Here is a 19,896-nt window from a genome sequence, read left to right on the forward strand (position 1 = left end):
ACTTATCCAACGTAAACAGGCCGGCAGGATAAGTGAATATGTTGGATAATAAGAAGGGATTCAGGAAAAGCCAATTAAACATCAAATTAGGTAATCGTTATACAAATTAAGCACCAAAACATCATATTATACAACAAATTTGACAGAAAAAGTACTTCCATGCGCAGTAATGCTATGTAGTATTTACAGTAGAGTCTCACTTATCCAACACTCGCTTATCCAACGTTCTGGATTATCCAAAGCATTTTTGTAGTCATTGTTTCAATATATCGTGATATTTTGGTGCTAAATTCATAAATCCAGTAATTTTTACATAGAATTACTGTGTATTGAACGACTTTTTCTTCCAAATTTGTTGTCTAACATGATGTTTTGGTCCTTAATTTGTGAAATCATAACTTAATTTGATGTTTAATAGGCTTATCCTTAATCCCTCCTTATTATCCAACATATTCGCTTATCCAACATTCTGCCGGCCCGTTTATGTTGGATAAGTGAGACTCTACTGTACTGTATTTACAAATTTACCGCTAAAATATCACAATGAATTTAAAACACTGACTACAAAAACATTGATTATGAAAAGGCAGACTGCGTTGGATAATCCAGAACATTGTATAAGCGAATGTTGGATAAATGAGATTCTTCTTTAATATGAAATAATTACTGGGATAGAATAATGCAGAACAATATAATCTCTAAAACCAAGACAGTAAATAAACAGGGGAATTCCACACAGGAAACAATCAGGGCCAGCTAACACCTCCCAACAAAGTATTCCCATCCTCAAAGTCTGGCAAATCCTCTGTTTTCTCAGGGCCACAGACAGTAGAAGCACATAAAATATTGCAAACAACACCACTCTGAAAACAAGGGAATTCCAGACAGGAAACAATCAGGGCCAGCTAACACCTCCCAACAAAAAATTCACTCAGGGAGGAAACAGCCAGGCTTTAAAGCTACAAGGCCATTACATCCTAATCATTTTTCCTAATTGCAGCATTCATACTTGCCTCCAACAAACAAAAAAAACCAATCAGAAATATTGTATATTCACAGCCTTTAGGAAATAATATCCCCTGATGGCACAGCGTGTTAAAGCGCTGAGCTACTGAACTTCTGGACTGAAAGGCCGCAGGTTTGAATTGGGGGAGCGGAGAGAGCCCCCACTGTTAGCTCCAGCTTCTGCCAACCCAGAAGTTCGAAAACATGCAAATGTGAGTGCATCAATAGGTACTGTTCCGGCGGGAAGGTAACGCCGCTCCATGTAGTCATCCCACATGACCTTGGAGGAGTCTACGGACAACGCCGGCTCTTCGGCTTAGAAATGGAGATGAGCACCAACCTCCAGAGTCAGACACGACTGGACTTAATGTCTGGGGAAAACCTTTACCCTTGACCTTAACTACCACCAATTCCTCAATACTTTATTTCCCATACCACCAGACTTCGCCACAGCAACGCGTGGCCGGGCACAGCTAGTTACCTATAAAGCCCTAAACAATTCAGGTCCAGGCTATTTGAAAAATCAAATCTCTTTGCATAAACCAGCCCAAGCACTTGGGTCTGTGGAGGAGGTCCTGCTCTCGGTCCCACGCCCGTCTCAAGCACGATTGGTGTGAACGAGAGAGGGGGCCTTCTCCATGGCTGCTCCTTGCCTCTGGAACTCCCTCACTAAAGAACTAAAAATGGCCCCCTTTCTCCTCGCCTTTAAAAAGCACTTAAAGACCCATTCGTGTAATCTAGTTTATGGAGAGGAGGATTAGCATATCTGATACACACTCCTGCCCTGACAATGGATGTTTACCTCAGCTTGCTGATGTTATATTATGCTTTTAATGTATTGTGTATTAAATGGTATGATTCTTTGCGTCTGTTATATTTATTTAGTTTAACCCATGGTTTCGGTTGTTTATAAGTCATATTGAGTTTATTTTATGTTTTGCCTTAATTGTTTATTTGTTTTGGGGCACTGAATGTTTGCCATTTTTTATATTTTTTGTAAACCGCCCTGAGTCCCTTCGGGGAGAGAGGGAGGGTTGTAAATAAATTATTATTATTATTATTATTATTATTATTATTATTATTATTATTATTATTATTACGGTCTGCTTATCTTGCTCAATATCACCAATCAAATTACACCCAGTATGCAGTCCCCCAAGATGGGTTGGTCATCAGTGACCTCTGTAGTATGATACAAGTGTGTTATAGCACCTCTGTGCTGTGATACAAGGGCTTTGCTCACTTTTGGTCTCTGTTTGGTGTCAAACATCCATGTCAATTGTAACATAACACTCTCTCTCTCTCTCTCTCTCTCTCTCTCTCTCTCTCTCTCTCTATATATATATATATATATATATATATATATATATATAATATAAATTTGGAATAATTTGCTATTATTAGGAAAGCAAAAGCCCTCCTTCCTAGCTTCCTATCTAGTACGACAGCTTTCAAGACCCTATAAAGTAGCAAACTGCATGGAAATTTGTCTAGATCCATGTCTGTCTTGCACCCCTAAGCAAGGTCCCCATGCCTAGGTATTTAATTGTTTGAAAGTAGTGTATAGATACCTAAATGCCCTGCATTTCTCCTCCTCAAGAACAACGTGGAAACACTTTAAGGGGTTTTTTTTTGCGTCAGAAGGCAGCAAGGGTTGAGTGTTACAACACTTTTATCTTGCATGAAGTACACACTTGTGGATCCTGTTGAACAGCAAATAAAGAGTATTGGAAAACTATTTGACACTCACAGGCTTGATTGGTCTTTTAGAAAATAAAATATGTATTTGTATTGATAGGTCAAAAATGTGTTGGTAGGTCAAAGATCACACAATATTTACTGACCTGTACTAATTATTTGCACTTGCCTGATTGCAGGTATGCAGTTTGTCATCCCTTTAAGGATATGATTTTCTTTCTTATAAATGCTTCCAGAACATGATTTTGTCATATAAACAGTACCAAAAACAATGCATACAGTCATCAAAGTTTTTTATTATTGTTTTTACTTCTGGAAGCATCCAATCATCCAGTCTAAATCAAGTCTTATTGACATGAATGGAGGAACTGCTAATCTGATTTTAATGGTGCATAAAATGACAGCACATAAAAAGCATGCAAAACTTAGCTGCCATCCATAGAAGTATTGCTGTCGGTCTTCTGTAAAGGAAAGATTGGAATGTGTTTTAATAGAGCATATACTCAATTCATGCAGGAAGGTCATGGACAAAAATAAATAGATTACTTATTATTGTCCTGTAGAAATTCATAAATGGTTTTCCTTTAGTCTTCATAGAAAATCCTTTGTACTTGTTGCAAAAAAGTGTTTAATAAGAACTATGATCTACCATGAGAAATATAAATTATACTAACTTCCTCAAACGTTTCTCCCAGCATGAATCTAGAGAAACCTTGCTTGGATTCAACATGGTGAATTATCGAGCCTGTAAGAATTTATGGAAAGCTTGCGTAGAACATCATACCTTTTTCCGGTTAGACCGACCACTGCCACCCCAGAAGAACTTCTTTGCACATTATTTTACTTTGGGTTCAAAGTTCCGGTACTGGTAAGATCTCCCTATTACATCTCTTATTGCTAGAAAGATACTTGGCCTTTTATTTGTCAAACCTTTTAAAAAGTAGAATAGAAGTAGGTGGAAGGTGTTGGGAACTTTATGGAAATTACCTTCTCTAATATTGTGTACAAGCTGTCAGAACTATCTTTTTAATTTAAAAAGAAAAGAATCCTGAACGGCCTATTAATATGACCTGTAGGAGCTAACCTGAACCATATTTTGATACAAGGCAGATCATTTCTTTCTTTCTTCCTCTTTTCAGTGCAGACAAGATTTGCTTGTAAGTTAATATAATAATCTTTTTAAACAACTACAGCCTATAGACCGAAACTCATTCACTACTGGAACAAAAATAATTGTAAATTTCACTTCTAAACCTTGATGTTTCAGTTTTTTAAAAAAAATCCTAGGCCAATACAAAGAAATATTCTTCCTCATTCCATTTTCGTTATGACCTCAGTGTTATATTTGATTTTCAGTGGGAGAACAGAGGTCCAGTCTGTACAGTATGGAAAAGAAAAGGCAAATAAGGATAGAGTATTTGCCAGGTAAGACATTTTGTCATCCCTTTAAGGATATGATTTTCTTTCTTATAAATGCTTCCAGAACATGATTTTGTCATATAAACAGTACCAAAAACAATGCATACAGTCATCAAAGTTTGTGTAATGAGTACTCTAGCTTATTATAATAGCTTTTCTTCTTTGTTTACAGTAAATAGAGGTAATTTTGCACATATCTGTCATACATGTAGAGAAGGAAGCAGGAACATGTTTGCTGCCATAACCCCCAATGCACAATTAAAAATCTGAAATACATGATTCAGTGTTCATTTTTTGTAATAATACCATCTATGGTGTTTGAAAAATCTCTGTTCATCATGTTGACTGGGATGGGTGGGAAGGAAAGAAAAAAGATTTGAAGGATTTGTAGTCCAACAGTCTTGAAAGTGGTAGCCTGAAGAAGTCAACTACAAAATGATCACTTTCCAAGAAGCCAAAAACAGAATGTACTACTAGGTGACAAGTAAACATGCCATCAGTAAAAAATCATTGTTCCTATAAAACTATATGATTTAATTAGTAAATTTATTTAACAATATCACAGCAAGTTAAATGCGATCTTACCTTTAGCAACAAGCTAATATTCCAATTTCTAATTTATTTATTTATTTATTTATTTATTTATTTATTTATTTACATTACTTTTACCCCGCCTTTCTCTCCTAGGAGACTCAAAGCAGCTTACAGTAAATAGGCAAAAATTCAATGCCTAAAAACAATGTAAAAACAACAGTTCATATAAAACAGATACCATTACAAAATAAAAACACATTATATAAAAATTTTAAGAATGTCCAAGATTAAAATCCATTCATCCAGAATCCTCAAGTCTTTGTACAGATCATGTAAAGTCCATGTTCTCATTCATTAAAAGCTTGTGTATACAACCATGTCTTTAAGGCTTTCCTGAAGCCTAGGAGAGTTGGTATCTGCCGTATGTTGCTGGGGAGGGTGTTCCACAGCTGAGGAGCCACCACCGAGAAGGCCCTGTCCCTCGTTCCCACCAGCCTTACCTGCGAGGCTGGTGGGACCGAGAGCAGGGCCTCCCCCGATGATCTAAGAGTTCTAGAAGGCTCATAGGGGGAGATACGTTCGGACAGGTAAGATGGGCCAGAACCATTTAGGGCTTTGTAGGTCAAAACCAGCACTTTGAATTGGGCTCGGTAGCATATCGGCAGCCAGTGGAGCTGACTCAACATGGGAGTAGTACGCTCCCTGTAAGCCACTCCTGTTATTAGTCTGGCTGCCGCCCGTTGTACTAGTTGGAGCTTCCGGGCCGTCTTCAAAGGCAGCCCCACGTAGATCAACAACAATGAATAAATGTTTAAACTTAACATTCCAAGCCATAGCCTGTATATGTTCAGCTGAGTTGTCTCTCTGGAAAAACAGAGAAATAAAGATTTTGTTTTTGTTTTAGGGAGTACCTCTTTTTCTATCATCCTTGGTTATGTTCCTTCTGAAGAACAAACTGTCAGTCCAGTTGCATTGACCCAGAAACTAGCATGATTTCCAAATTAATAGCAGCACGGTGTGGATAACTTTTTGGTCTTTGGCCTAAATAGTGAAGCATCCTTGTAGGGCAATCAGAAGGGAGAACATTTAAGTCCTCAGGGCATAACCCAGAAAAGAGTTTTATTAAAAGGCAATGATACACAAAATCAGAGTTAGGTCACTAAAGGCTATGCCACAGCGGAAGGAGAAAAAGAAGAGCGGCAGTGAGTGATAGTATCCGGAGAGGGAGAGATTGGAGGAAGAGCAGGAGAAAGCAAGGCAGAGGGTATGTGTGTAAGCAAGAGTATTTGCTCTTGGGTCTGTTAATATGCATGGAGGAAAGAAGGGGAAACAGCTCAGATGCAAGGTAAATCCAAGAGACGGAGGGCAAGATTTCCCTAGCCATAGTAGACATGTCCCTTAGCAGGATCGCAGAATGATCAAGCACCAGTCCAGAAGCTGTTAAGAATGACTTGTGTGGAATGCAGAGAAATGGTCCCAACATAGAAATGATTATGTTCCTACTGAAATGGGTTTCCAAAGGACTACTAAAGACCTATTTCTAGAACCTGGGGAGAACAAGAGCCATTGAATGTTTGTTTTTTGATTGTATATATAAGCTCACAAAAGATCAAGGATCATTCGTTGCATTTGAATGTAGCTGAAATTGGTTTCTGCTCAAAGGTTCCTTTGCCCAAGATGCTGAAGCATTAAGATATATTTTTCCTTTTTGGTTGAGGATAGTTGATCAGGCCTGACATCTTTGATCGCCAGGCCTTGACAGCATAGCAGTTATAAATGCATAAAATGTCATCTTAAAGACATAATGAAGGCATGGAGCCAAAATGGAGGGGATGTGGCAACAGGGCTCCTTTCACGCAATTATTGGTGTTCCTCCAAAACACTAAAGCCTATCTTTCCATTCATCATCAGACTCTTGTATGTGCAGTGGAATGCTGAACATGTTTACTTAGAAAAAGTCAGTCTCAAGGAGTTAGATGGGATTTGCTTTTTAAAAAGTATTTAGCCTTGCAAGTTCGATGATTTACGGTTAAGAGTAATGTTCTCAAACTCGAAGAATAGTGTTTCTTTCATTCTGCTAGTTTGTTCATTCTCAAGGGAGCATCTTTTCTATCAAGCTATAATCTGAAAAAGCAAAATGTCCATCAGATGTAGGTTGGTAGTAAAATTTCATGATTTGGGTCAAATATTTCGTGTATGAAGTCTTTCTATTATTCTGTGAGTCAGAGTATAACTTCTTTTGGTTAAAACTAATTTATAATTTACTATACTTCTTCCTACAATTTGTTAATCTAGAATAATTTTTCTCCCTGAAAATTTCTTGAACAGAAATTTCGCTGAAACTTTGAAGCCAATTACATCAGGCAGAGCTTTGTGTTGCCCATTTTTTGTAATTTTTATGCATAATCTAATCAATTTGAGTGATAATAGCATTTAAATCTTTATAACATGAAGCTAGGCAAAATAATATCAAAGAAATCAAACATTTTTATTAGTAATTTTCACATGGAAACTTATTTAAAGAGGAAACTCTCGAGTTGTATACTGGAAGAAATATTGCTGCAGTTTGGTAACAGTTTCTTTGAAATTTCCACAAAGAACAGGAAGTTTCGGTAACAAGTGTGATGTGGGTGGGACTGTGAGGTTACAACTGTTCATAATCAAATGCTCAAAATATAGTTTGACAGTTAAATACTTCTACTTTGCTTTGTTAACTGCTGAGAACAATATTTACAAATACAGTTTTCTTGTTGCCAATTAAGGTGAGTGCTTCTAAGAGTTGCATTATTTCTAACAGAAAATACAAGTCATTAAATATACAAAAAAGTGGCATAGGCATAGTTAAGCCATACTAGCTTTGATGTATCTGTTTATATGATCAATCATATAGACAACTTTTTTTAAAATAAAAGGACAGATCTTTGTCTGCTTGTTGATGTTACCTTCCTAATTTCATAGAATTTAAGAATTAAGGCTTGGAATAAGGTTACAAATAAAAATCAGTAGCCAAATTTCAGTATCACCTTTTAAACCAGTTCTCATGATTTTTATATGTGTACTTAGTAGATTTGTGAGTTAGTTTAGTAACTGTAATCTTTTAAATCATTCAGATGAATCAGTGAATTGTAATTGTAATCTTGAAATCATTCAGATAAGTCAATTAAAAGTCTTCCATTTTTACATTTCCCTTTATATGTGCTTCTATTTTTAATGCCATAGCAATGTCTCTAGTTATAAGTAAATTTCTCTGGAGAGTCCTTGGGTATATTAATTCCAATATATGCATCTGCTCATAATAATAATGGATTATGTGTTATAGCTGTTCAGCAAGGGAAGGAGTATATGTAATCCTTTCTTCTGCTTGCCTGTTTTGAACTGCAGTGCCTTTGAAGAAGCAGTTTTCCGCCTCATGCAAAGTTGCAGGCATATATTCAATCTGAATCAGCTTTTAGTGATACAGAATCTTAGTAGAAATGGCTGGTATACATCATCTGGGGGCCTTGCCATAATATAGGCTGTGGTTGGGTTGCTGTTTTTTGTGAATCTAATGTTGTGCATAAATTGCATTTAGATTTGCTTTCTTGTGAATAAGAGATAATTCAGATGCTCTGAAAAACCATTTCACTTAAGTTGGAACATCCCTTATCTGGAATTCCAAAATACATCAGAATTATCGATACGTTTGGTTGAAATGGTAACACTTTTGCTTTCCAATGCTTCTATGTACACAAAGTTTATTTCATGTACAGCATTGTTATATTGAGTATAAAATTACTCTCAGGTAATGAGTGCAAGGTGTACCTGAAATATAAGTGAATGCTGTGTTTAGACTTGGGTTCCGTCTCCATGTCATTATGTTCACATATGATAATACATATTCCAGAATCCACGAAAATCCAATACACTACTGGTCCCAAGCATTTTGGGTAAGGGATAATCAGCCTGTACTTCTAGATAATATGTGTTGTGCATTATTTTTCTATGTGTGTTAAAGATAGCTAATCCCATTTTCTTTCAATGTTAATTCCCACTTGCTGTTTCTGTGAGCTTCCAGATGCATCTCACTGTTAGTTATATTTAAATATTCATTTGTTTTAGATCCCCAAGTAAACCTCTGGCTCGCAAGTTAATAAGTGGAATGGATTGGGAGGTTGTCAGCAGAAATTCGTTGTCTGATGATCGGTTAGAAACTCAGAGCTTGCCATCACGTTCTCCACCTGGAACCCCTAATCAGTAAGTAAAACTGAATAATTGCTCTTTAGTGCCTTAGTTAGGGTAAGCCAATTTCTGATCCTCTGTTTTGGAGAAAAAGCAATTCGAAGAGCACTGATTCAGAACAGGTTCTTCACTGGATCAGAAACCTAAGCTAGTTTCTTCCTTCCCACCACTAACGTGTTGGGGTTTGTGAATGGGAGAAGCCCAGTAGTTCCTTTTTCTTTTGTACAGTAGAATTTCATTTATCCAATATAAATGGGCCGGCAGAACATCAGATAAGCAAATACGTTGGATAATAAGGAAGGATTAAGGAAAAGCCTATTAAACGTCAAATTATGTTATGATTTTACAAATTAAGCACCTAAACATATTTTACAACAAATCAACAGAAAAAGCAGTTCACTATATGGTAATGTTATGTAGTAATTACTGTGTTTATGAATTTAGCACCAAAACATCGCAATGTATTGAAAACATTGACTACTAAAAAATTGATAAGATAGAATTTCATAAAATGAACTTACAGTAACAACATTGTCGGAAGTTAAATCCGTAAAAACTTCAGTCCACGCTGCCTAGAGAAACAGCTGTGGATCCAGGCGGGAGGCAGACTGTGTTGGATAATCCAGAATGTTGGATAAGCGAATGTTGGATAAGTGAGACTCTACTGTAGTTTGCTTTCTTTGCTGAATTTTAAGCATACCTTTTTAAAAAATCACTTATGATTGTGCGGTGAAGTTTTGGAGAAGACAGCTGAAATAAATTGTATTGGTGATAGGTGCAATACGATTTCTAAATAGCAATAATTCAGATTTATCATAGCAGCGTTTTAGCTATATTTTCCAAAATACTCATTTATGAACATCTAGTCCAGGAGTGGAATGTGTGGTCCATAAATATCATGTTTCCTCAAAATATTAAAAATTGATAGGATTTTCATCTGAAAATTGTCCAAAGATCTAGGAGGTGAAGAGAAATTGGTTTCATATTGTACAGAAAAAGCAGCTAATGATGTGTGTTTCTTGTGACAGTATGAATTATTGTTTCTGAACAAGTCATAGAATTACTCTAATGGAATTATTTATTAGTTCAGTTATTGGAATTTTTGAGGAAATTCTCAGGTGGGCTGAAGAAGCAATGCACAATCCCTCACTCGATGTTTTTTGGTTGTTGGAATCCGCCCTGAGTACCCTTGGGGAGATAGGGTGGAATACAAATAAAGTTATCATCATCATCATCATCATCATCATCATCATCATCATCATGAAGTAAATTACAGTAATGCTAAATCTCAATAATTAATAAAAGAATCAAACAAAACTATGATGTGGTTTGAGGAGTAACTAAAGAAATTGTCAGTAGTTTTTCTGAAAATGACACTAAACTTGACAGCAGATTTTAAAAGCAAGAATGAACTGTCTCTGGGAGAATGGAGTTTAAACAGTTGGGTGCCTGATTTGTTGCAGACAAAATACAGAGATTCCTGATAGATCAATTTGCCTCTGATGAGGGATTCAAAATAAAAAGTGTTTTTTTCTGTAGATGGAAGTTTAAGTGCTGAGAATTATGATGCTTTGGCAGTAGCAAGGCTGAAGGTTTATATACATTTCTGTCATTGCCAATAGTAGAAGAGTTCTAACCAAGATCAAGTTGGAGAGGGCTCAGGTAGCCATAATCATCCGCATTGGCCTTGCAGACCATGGTTTCATTGCTGGTGAGCATGTTAGTGGGCAACCCATGTTGTCTTCCACAGATGGGAGACGTGTTGTATCCGTGTCTGGTTTTCCATCCAAACCCAGATTAGTTGGAGTTACCTGCCTGGTGATTTAGTGAAGCAGTTAAATACTGCAAGGATATTCAGACTGCTGTTGAATATTTTGACTAAGTCACTATCTGAATGGCTGAAAGAAGACTCATTGCAATTTCTCTTTCAAAGTGATATTTTAGTAGCAGGGCTAGAGGGGTTTCCATGTTGGTGTTGTCCATCAATCCAAATTTCTGTAAATTTGGAAAACTGCAATTGATTATAGATCCACTGTTCATCCCTATCTCAAAATCACCACAGAATGATTTTAAGGCCACTATATTTTGTTCTTGACTAAAATATGACTTCTGAATTGGATTTCATGGTTATGTTGTAGCCTGCTTTAGAGGTGAGAGACTCATTGCTTTTGTGTTTCAAATCTCACTACAAATGCCTATTGTCCGCATTACAAACTACTTTTCTTCCTTTTTAAGCTAAATCACAATAAAGGAGGGGGTATCTCTTCTCTGACTCAGTGGGCCTTTTTACAGCCAACTTCCCTTTTTTTGTGGTGAGCTAAGTAAAAAAAAGGATCATATTCTCTGGGGGGAAAACTTTATTGTCTCTTGCTACTTTTGAGAAATTGTAATACCCAGCCTGAAAGTCCTATATATTTGCTTACTATTTTGTAATATTTTGATGATTTATAAAGAATTATGCTGTCCTCTTGATTTTCCTTTATTTTTCTATCTCTTTTCATTGAAAAATCACAAATCGGCTCTGATGTCAGTTTTTCTCACAAGTTCAAAATCAGTCGAGATAGATACAATGGTTTGGTGATTTAACCAGTCTTGCCCCATTGTACATTATCTGCAATTATTATTGACTCATGTAACATGCTAAAAAATATTTTCATGTCTGCCACAATCTTTATCACTATGAAAAAAACTATGTGTACTGCAATTTTATTGCTTTTTTGTAAATCTCATTTAATAATATGTTAGGCCCTTACTCATGGACCTGCACATCCTAGCAGAAAAAGAAGTAATACTTATTCCCACTTCCTGTGATATTTTGCTTTCCCCTCATCACCAGATGTCCACTTCTTCTTGCTTATGTGCAAGGAACTTTGGCATTTGTGGTTCCTGGTATAAGAATGGCTTTTCTATCTATCAGTGTTATTTGGCCCTAATTTAACTGCACAAGTACACTATGTATTCTAGAGAAGGGCCTTCGGTACTGTTCTAGTCATGTTTCTAATTGGCTCCAGCAAACCTTACAAGATTTGAACAACAGATGCAAGGAAAGGAAATTTCTATAAATATCCCCATGCATGATCTGTTGTTTATTGCGATTATTATTTTCCTCATTATGTGTGTTGTGCCCTAAGCCAGGGCACTTTGGACTTATGAGCCTTAGTAGAATTTTCCTTTCCTCCCCATGTGGGGGCTCTGTCAGTTTGTATCTTAGTTCACAGAAATTTTCCATTAGGGGCAAATGATGATTATCTCTTTCTGCTTTTATTGTGTTGTTTGTGAAATACTTTCTAACACAGCATTGCTCTACCTATCATATGTCAAATGCTATTACATTAACTCGGGGGCAATACAGCTATCAGAAACTGCTATGTTCTTGGATGTATTTCAAATATAGTGATTTCCTTCTGTGTTTAAAGTATTATTTGATTTCAAAATGTTTTTGAAATTATGGCAAATTCCTGATTATTATTTTTTGGCTAGTACATATTGGAGTTCTCTTAACTGGTGTTGAGATAAAAATTATAAGAATGTACTAGAGCTTTTACATTTTTAAACATTAGAGTGAAAATTGTATATCTTCACTAGCATAATATCCTTCCATTACTGAACTTCTATTGATTCCCTTCTTAGCCGCAACTCTACTTTTACTCAAGAAGGAAACCGTTTACGGCCATCTTCCGTTGGACATCTAGTGGACCATGTTGTCCATACTTCACCAAGTGAAGTTTTTGCAAATCATCGATCTCCTTCTTCCACACAGGCCAACAGTATCATACTAGAATCATCACCGTAAGTTTTGGTTTTTGTGGCTTTTATTTTATAGGTGTTTCAAGGTTTCTCCTTGCAATAATGTAATTTTCCCTGGAGTAATCAAGAGTCTGAATCCCCTTGGTTGGTCACAGCTAGAATTAGACCCATCAAATTATTTCTCAGGTAGTAAGTTGATAACTAGATTTGGTAGGTCTAGTTTTCATTGTGAGTAACAATAGCATTGTAGCTATTGGATAATTCAAGGGAAGGCTTTGGGGCTAACATGGATTTATGTAGTTGAGGGTCCTTCCACCGAGAAGGGGGAGTGCCAGTGCCACCTGGGAGGCTAGCTGCTCCTGACTACCATTGCTATTTTCCCACCCAGGTATTCACCATTCTAATCAAGAAAAGAGTATGGTTGCATTTTTATAACAGTTACACTATAATATTAACTCTTATTTTTAAAATAAGCCATCCTTTTCCTGAGTGGCAAAAGGCAACAGCCCAGAAGAACCTAAAAAAAATTAAAACCTTTTAAAAGAACTTAAAACCTAAATACCTCAGAGAACCTAAGCACTAAATCCCCTCTGCCTTGACATTCCTTTTCTTTCCTGGGACTGTGGTAGAAAGTGAAATCAGTGCTTCTTTTAGGTTTTAGTGATAAAAGGCTCTCGCTTTTTGTCACTTGAGTCAAAAGAACACGTTTTTGATAAAAGATAAGATACAGTACTTACATTGACCTGTGGAAAAGTCAGCTCAGGTGCTTTGTCAATTTTTTAATTAAACTTTCTTGACTTACTTCCAAGTGTATACAGTAATATGTATGTTATATTTAGTGACTATTGTGTATGTGAAAACTGCCATAGTATGAGGTTCACTTTTAGAAAGAGCAAAGTATAAATTAATGATTTATTAGGTAATCAGAAGTTGTGCATTTCAGAACTCCTGTGTGCCATATATTCATTGAGTGGTCTTAAACAGCTCTTTCATAACCCATAGCAGTATGAGATTAACTTTTATGAATCACCACCTTATTTGAAAAATGTGGATAATATTAATCTGCATTGCAAGGCCAAGGTTTTTATAATATTTCTGAAACACTGTAGAAAGCAAGATGTATTTGGGAAATACGTGTTCAGTTGGTTCTTTTTTCAAGAAATGGTTGCTGATAGTGATCTTGGAGGATAACGGGTTGGAGCCTAGTTTGAAAATCACAAAAAAACAGTCTCTGGCATCTCTAACTAAAATACCTTACTATTGTTTTTATTTATTTATTTGTATGTTTGTTTATGTGCAGCATTTCTGAATGGGACCCAAGGTAGCTCACTTTAAAAATCAGTTAAAAACCTAACAAACATTTAAAAAATAATTTAAAATCATCACATTGACAGAAATTTAAAAAGGAAATTAAGTACACACACTGCTTACACATTAAAAGTGTCTTAAATAAAAAGGTTTTGTGTGCCAGTGAAAATGAGAGCTTGGGGGCGGGGGGGAGCCTAGATTGTATAGATGGTGAGAAAAGCCACTGAGAAGGCTCTCTCTAATTCCCTCACCAAGTGACTCTGTGATGATGGTGGGACCAAGAGAAAGCCGCCTTCTTGCCATGACCAGTGGCACTGAAAGCTTCTGAGAGATCTGGTGGAATCACCAGGGACATACTCATACAGTTTCCTGTGTAGATCATTCTGATTGGGGCAATTATTTGGGCTTCCAAGAATATTACATTCCATGGCCAGGGTGCCACAACAGAGAATGCTTATACAGTATATTGTCCCTACACAGAAAGGTCTCCAGTCAATCTCCATAATAGAGAGGAATGTTCTTTCACTGGTGAAGTCCTAAGCCATTTGGGGATTTATGTAAATGCCATCATGAGTATTTATTTATTATTTATTTACAGTATTTATATTTCCGCCCTTCTCACCCCGAAGGGGACTCAGGGCGGATTACAATGAACATATATATGGCAAACATTCAATGCCATCAGACAAACAACATACAGTATAGATACACACAGGGGCAATTTGAACATTTCCAGCTTCATGAGGGTATGCTCAATTCCGGCAACAGGGGGAGCTGTTGCTTCATCATCCACAAGTGACACCGAGTGCTGTACTTCCTCATTCCTTTCCATGTGCTGCTGGCAGTTTTATGGTGTTGTAAATTAGTTAAATTAACCTCCCACATAAAGCATACCTAAATTTCCTAGTTGACAGATGCAACTGTCTTTTGGGCTGCTTAGGTAAACAGCAAGCCGGGCTATTTAATGTTTGGGGGCTTAACCTGACCCAGGCTTCGAACTCATGACCTCTTGGTCAGTAGTGATTTATTGCAGCCGGTTATTAGCCAGCTGCGCCACAGTCCGGCCCCTTGAATTCAGACTAGAAGCAAATTGGCGGCAAGTACAATTCTTTTAATCCAGTGTCTTAAAGTTTCTGATTGGTGTGTCCATCAGAAATCTAGCGGCAAACTCTATATTATCTTTAAGGACAGACCCATGTGGAGAGCAATTCCAAATAAGAAGTTATTACTGTATGAATTATTGTGGTCAGATTAGTACGTGTTCAACAAAGGACATAATTGGAGGGCCTCATATTTTGAGCCACTGAATCCACCTGGCCCTACAGCAACAAAAGTGGATTCAGGAATACTCCCAAGCTGTGCATCTACTCTTTCAGAAAGAATTATTCCATCGAGACAGTTTGCTTTTCCAGGTTCCAGACTTAGGACTCACCAATCCACAAAGTCTCTAACTTGTCAGGATTCATCCAGCCCTTTAGAACATCAGGCACTAAGCCAGCAATTTCAAATTCCTGGCAGACTCCAGCAACAATGAAAAGTAGAACTGACTATCATCAGCATACTGATGGCACCCAACCCTGAAGCCCCCAGTGACATCTTTCAGTAGCTTCATATCGATACTGGAATGGAGAATAGAATGTTACCTTGTTGTAGCCAAACAACTTAATATCCTAGAAGGCCTACAGTGACATTAATAGAATCTTCAAATCTTAGTGTTGGAAGAGGTACCATTCCACCCTCTGCCATGCAGGAATACATAACTATAGCACTCTTGAAAGATGTCTCTCCAACTTAACATTGACAATGACAACAATGACAATAATAATAATAATAATAATAATAATAATAATAATAATAATAATAATAATACTTTATTTGCATTCCGCCCTATCTCCCCGAGGGGACTTCAACGCTGTTTGATTTATAATCACCGACAGTAGTTTTCTAATCTTAACTTTCTGTAATTATTTTGTGATCTCATTAGTATGTACCTCAAATGTTTTCAAGATCTCCATTTGTTTTCTCATTTTGTATGTAGATCTCAAGAGACCTCTGTAGATGGGAAACCACCTGCACTGCCACCTAAACAATCTAAAAAGAACAGTTGGAACCAAATTCATTATTCACATTCACAATTAGAATTGGATAACCATATAAATGAAACATATGATGATGACTCTTCCTCATCTCCTGAAAAATCTACAGTAAGATGTTATGTTAACCCTGTTTGTCTGAACTGAATCAAGACTCTCTTGTAAAGGAAGGTGGAATACAGTGTCTTTGCTTTCTTCATCTTCTGTCCAGGCTTCAATGTACTTCACAAACAATGTATACTTGCAGGTTTTTAGTGTTCTACAGAAATCCTCTCTATAACCTGTAGGAGTTTTATTGATGAAAAAGATTAATCAAAAAGGTTCTTCATATTATATTTAAAGTCATGTTATATTTCGTTTTAAAGATATTGGTATAAAAAGAAGATGCTTGTTACTTTATTTGGTTTTGCATGTGATCGTGCTTACAAAATTTATTATGATATATGAGAAATATGTTTAGTGTATCCCTTATTTTATAAACAATGTATCTAGCAGTTTATTGACAGCTTAATGTTACTCTTATGTTACCACTTTAACCACGTAGTTGTTGTTGCATTTATTAATTAGAAATAATAGTTGCATGCAACACAGTTTTCTAAAAGACTGGCATATTTCTGAACATCAATGTTATTTCCATAGTACACAATTGTTTGTACATACCAGGGATCCTTTATGTGAGATTTACAACTTTCAGTATGTTTTGGCAAGTTGTTCGTTATAGTGCCTTTGGGAGGCATGTAGCAGTTATTCCTCTAGTACTTTTGCTATTTGATAGTTCAGTGCTGAAACAGACATGCTGATTGTTACTGTGGTGCATTAATAACTCTATCATAATTGTATCTGTAATTATAGACTATACTTTGAAATGTAAAATGTATTTCTAAAGACATTCAGGAAAGAGAGAAAATAACAATACATTATTTTCATGTTTAGCCCAATGGTGGAATTCCGCATGACAATCTCGTTCTAATCAGAATGAGACCCGATGAAAATGGAAGATTTGGTTTCAATGTAAAGGTAATAAGAAAACCTCTTCCCTCATATCTTTGGATAAAGAATATAAATACTTCAAATTTATTCATTATTTACCTTTTTTTTAAAGGGTGGGTATGACCAGAAGATGCCAGTCATAGTATCCAGGGTGGCTCCAGGAACACCTGTAAGTTAACAAAATTTACTGTGGTGTGTGATTTGATATATGTATTCAAGTTGCCTTCATTCTCCTGTGTTCACCAAGGGCTGTGTATAGCTGTGCTATCTTTAAGATATGCTGTTATCATATATATGCAGCTGGAATATACATTTTTTCAGTGCATTGATGCGTAAGAATGTATATTTAATGTTAGTAGATAGTACGATAATTCTTATTGTTCCGTTTTTTAGTTTTACAAAGTAAAATATTGTGCTAAAATAATTGTGTGTGTGTGTAAGTATGAGCATCTATGCTTGCAGAAATGTGTATATTGCCATCTTGGTTTTATCCTGAAAATATGAAATGTTCTTGCGCAGACATTATAATTCATTATGCAGCAACAAATTAAAATACAATAGAGTCTCACTTATCCAAGCCTCGCTTATCCAAGCTTCTGGATTATCCAAGCCATTTTTGTAGTCAATGTTTTCAATATATCATGATATTTTGGTGCTAAATTCCTAAATACAGTAATTACAACATAACATTACTGCGCATTGAACTACTTTTTCTATCAAATTTGTTGTATAACATGATGTTTTGGTGCTTAATTTTAAAATCATAACCTAATTTGATGTTTAATAGTCTTTTCCTTAATCCTTCCTTATTATCCAAGATATTTGCTTATCCAAGCTTCTGCCGGCCCGTTTAGCTTGGATAAGTGAGACTCTACTGTAAGAACTTTAAATTTAAAGAGTCCAGTAACAAAGCATTTCTCTGTTGACCGAATTTGGGGTAAGTCTTTAGTTTTTCAAACATACAGACACTATTGATGAAATCTTCAAAGCAATTTTTGTCTATTGTTGTATTTTGCCCTCGTTATTTAAGCTCTTTTTGTATTATATTTGTGTTTAATGCAATAAAATTGGTGCTATCTGAATAAAAGATAACATTTTATTAGGGGAAAATTGTGAATGATTTTGATATTTAAAATGCATCCGAAATTGCATATTGATAACCCAAAGCTGGTTGTGTCTGAACCAGCTTTATATCTTTATACTGAATTGTTTAGAGGGTACAGCCTTCTCTGTAATTACTGTTATGTGCTGTCCTGTTACCTTGGGCACTACATAAAACATTTGTTTCCTTTTTCAGGCAGATATTTGTGTTCCTCGTTTGAATGAAGGAGACCAGGTTGTACTGATCAATGGCAGAGATATATCAGAACATACCCATGATCAGGTTGTCATGTTTATTAAAGCTAGCTGTGAACGGCACTCCGGTGAACTTGTACTCCTAGTTCGGCCCAATGGTGAGTAATCTTATCTGTGTAAACCATCTCTTCTTCCCTCAACCTCAAATGTTACAGTATGTTTCCGTCTGAATCACTCTTCTTTTCTCATTATCCTAGACATAGGGTGTTTTACATAATTGCAGTTTAAAATACAGTCAGTCTGCAAGTTACAAACATCCATTTTCAAGCAACTCATAGTTAAGAACGGGGGTGGGACAACAGAAAGTGAGAGAAATTACTCTGGGAAGGTAATTCCAGTCCTGGAAGAGTTATCGTTGGGAAAAGGAGTCTCCACTGAAGTTTTCTCACCAATCCTTGTTTCCCAATAAGACATATTTTCAAAATCCAATTTTCACAGGGACAGAAAGTGAGGTGAAATCTTCTGAACAGGGGCACAGACAGCAAAACAAACACTACTGGGGTGTTAACCCTTCCTTATGTTCCACTATCCAAAGCTAATATATATAAATTTGCATATATGTATAATATATGTGTATTTTTTTTGTCCAAGCTAGACGGTAACATTTATCTTGTTTGTTTTAAAAACCCCACACAACACTCTAGTAATATTGTAGCAAAATTGGTTTGTTTTTAGTGTACCACAAAATTGTTTAGTTAACTCCTGCTCTGGAAATAGTTACTTTTGTAATGTTCTTGATTTTTGCTGAGATGGGTGTCTGAAACACAGTCTGGAACTTTGTCTGCACACAATAGCTAACTAATATTATTTAGCTTGTTACAGTAGTGATCTTCCATAGTGATCTTTTGTTGGATTCGGTTTTACAAATGCTCAGAGCAACCCAAGGAATTCAGTGAGATTGACACATCTGCTGGGCAGACATAGCAATACAGAAGAATAGTAACCTAATTAGCAATTAATTATCTAAAAGAACTTTCTCCAGACAAGTAAGAGAGCATATGGCGGATTGCTTAGAAGTGCTCAAGATCACTGCTCCTCATGAGGAAGCTACTAATTATTGGCAAGTGTGAGCAGCATGGAGTTGGCAGGAGAAACATCAAAACACTTAGAATGAGTGAGGCCTTTGAAGGGGTGCAGAACAAAATTGGGAGGGCTGTTTATGGTCTGGTTTCCTCCATCTTGGTGTAATCTCACAGATTATTTCCTAGTCAGGCACTTTCCCGGTCAGTGTTCATTAGTGTAGTATTCACTGTCTCATATACTCTCCTTTCTTATTGTGTTGCCTATTTTTGCAGTAAAAAGAACATTTCTCAAATTTCTTGAACTCATTTCCAGAATCATTCACCACAGGGGGCTTAGTCTTAATTCCAGATCATTATTGAAGAAGTTAAGTGGAATCAGTCCCAATATTTCCCCACTGTTTATTTCCCTCCACTGTGTATTTTCTGTTGCTTTATTCAGCTTGGTTGTTCAATCAATTATCAGTTCGCAAAAGTAATTTTCTTCTTATGCAGTGATTTACAGTTTT

General features: G+C 36.3%; 1 protein-coding gene across 2 annotated transcripts in view; it reads left to right on the top strand.

Moving 5' to 3' along the window:
- The window catches only part of ptpn4 (protein tyrosine phosphatase non-receptor type 4), a 136,646-nt gene that overhangs the window by 91,165 nt on the left and 25,585 nt on the right, over positions 1-19,896 (top strand). For both annotated transcript variants that reach the window (XM_062967361.1, XM_016994047.2), the window contains 8 exons: positions 3,399-3,571; positions 4,060-4,128; positions 8,755-8,889; positions 12,505-12,663; positions 15,968-16,133; positions 16,956-17,039; positions 17,125-17,181; positions 18,310-18,466. In XM_062967361.1, coding sequence (XP_062823431.1) covers positions 3,399-3,571; positions 4,060-4,128; positions 8,755-8,889; positions 12,505-12,663; positions 15,968-16,133; positions 16,956-17,039; positions 17,125-17,181; positions 18,310-18,466 — 1,000 coding nt within the window. The remainder of the gene's footprint in view (positions 1-3,398; positions 3,572-4,059; positions 4,129-8,754; positions 8,890-12,504; positions 12,664-15,967; positions 16,134-16,955; positions 17,040-17,124; positions 17,182-18,309; positions 18,467-19,896) is intronic.

This window comes from Anolis carolinensis, chromosome 1 (assembly GCF_035594765.1).
Source record: "Anolis carolinensis isolate JA03-04 chromosome 1, rAnoCar3.1.pri, whole genome shotgun sequence".
In the NCBI taxonomy this organism is placed as follows: domain Eukaryota; kingdom Metazoa; phylum Chordata; class Lepidosauria; order Squamata; family Dactyloidae; genus Anolis; species Anolis carolinensis.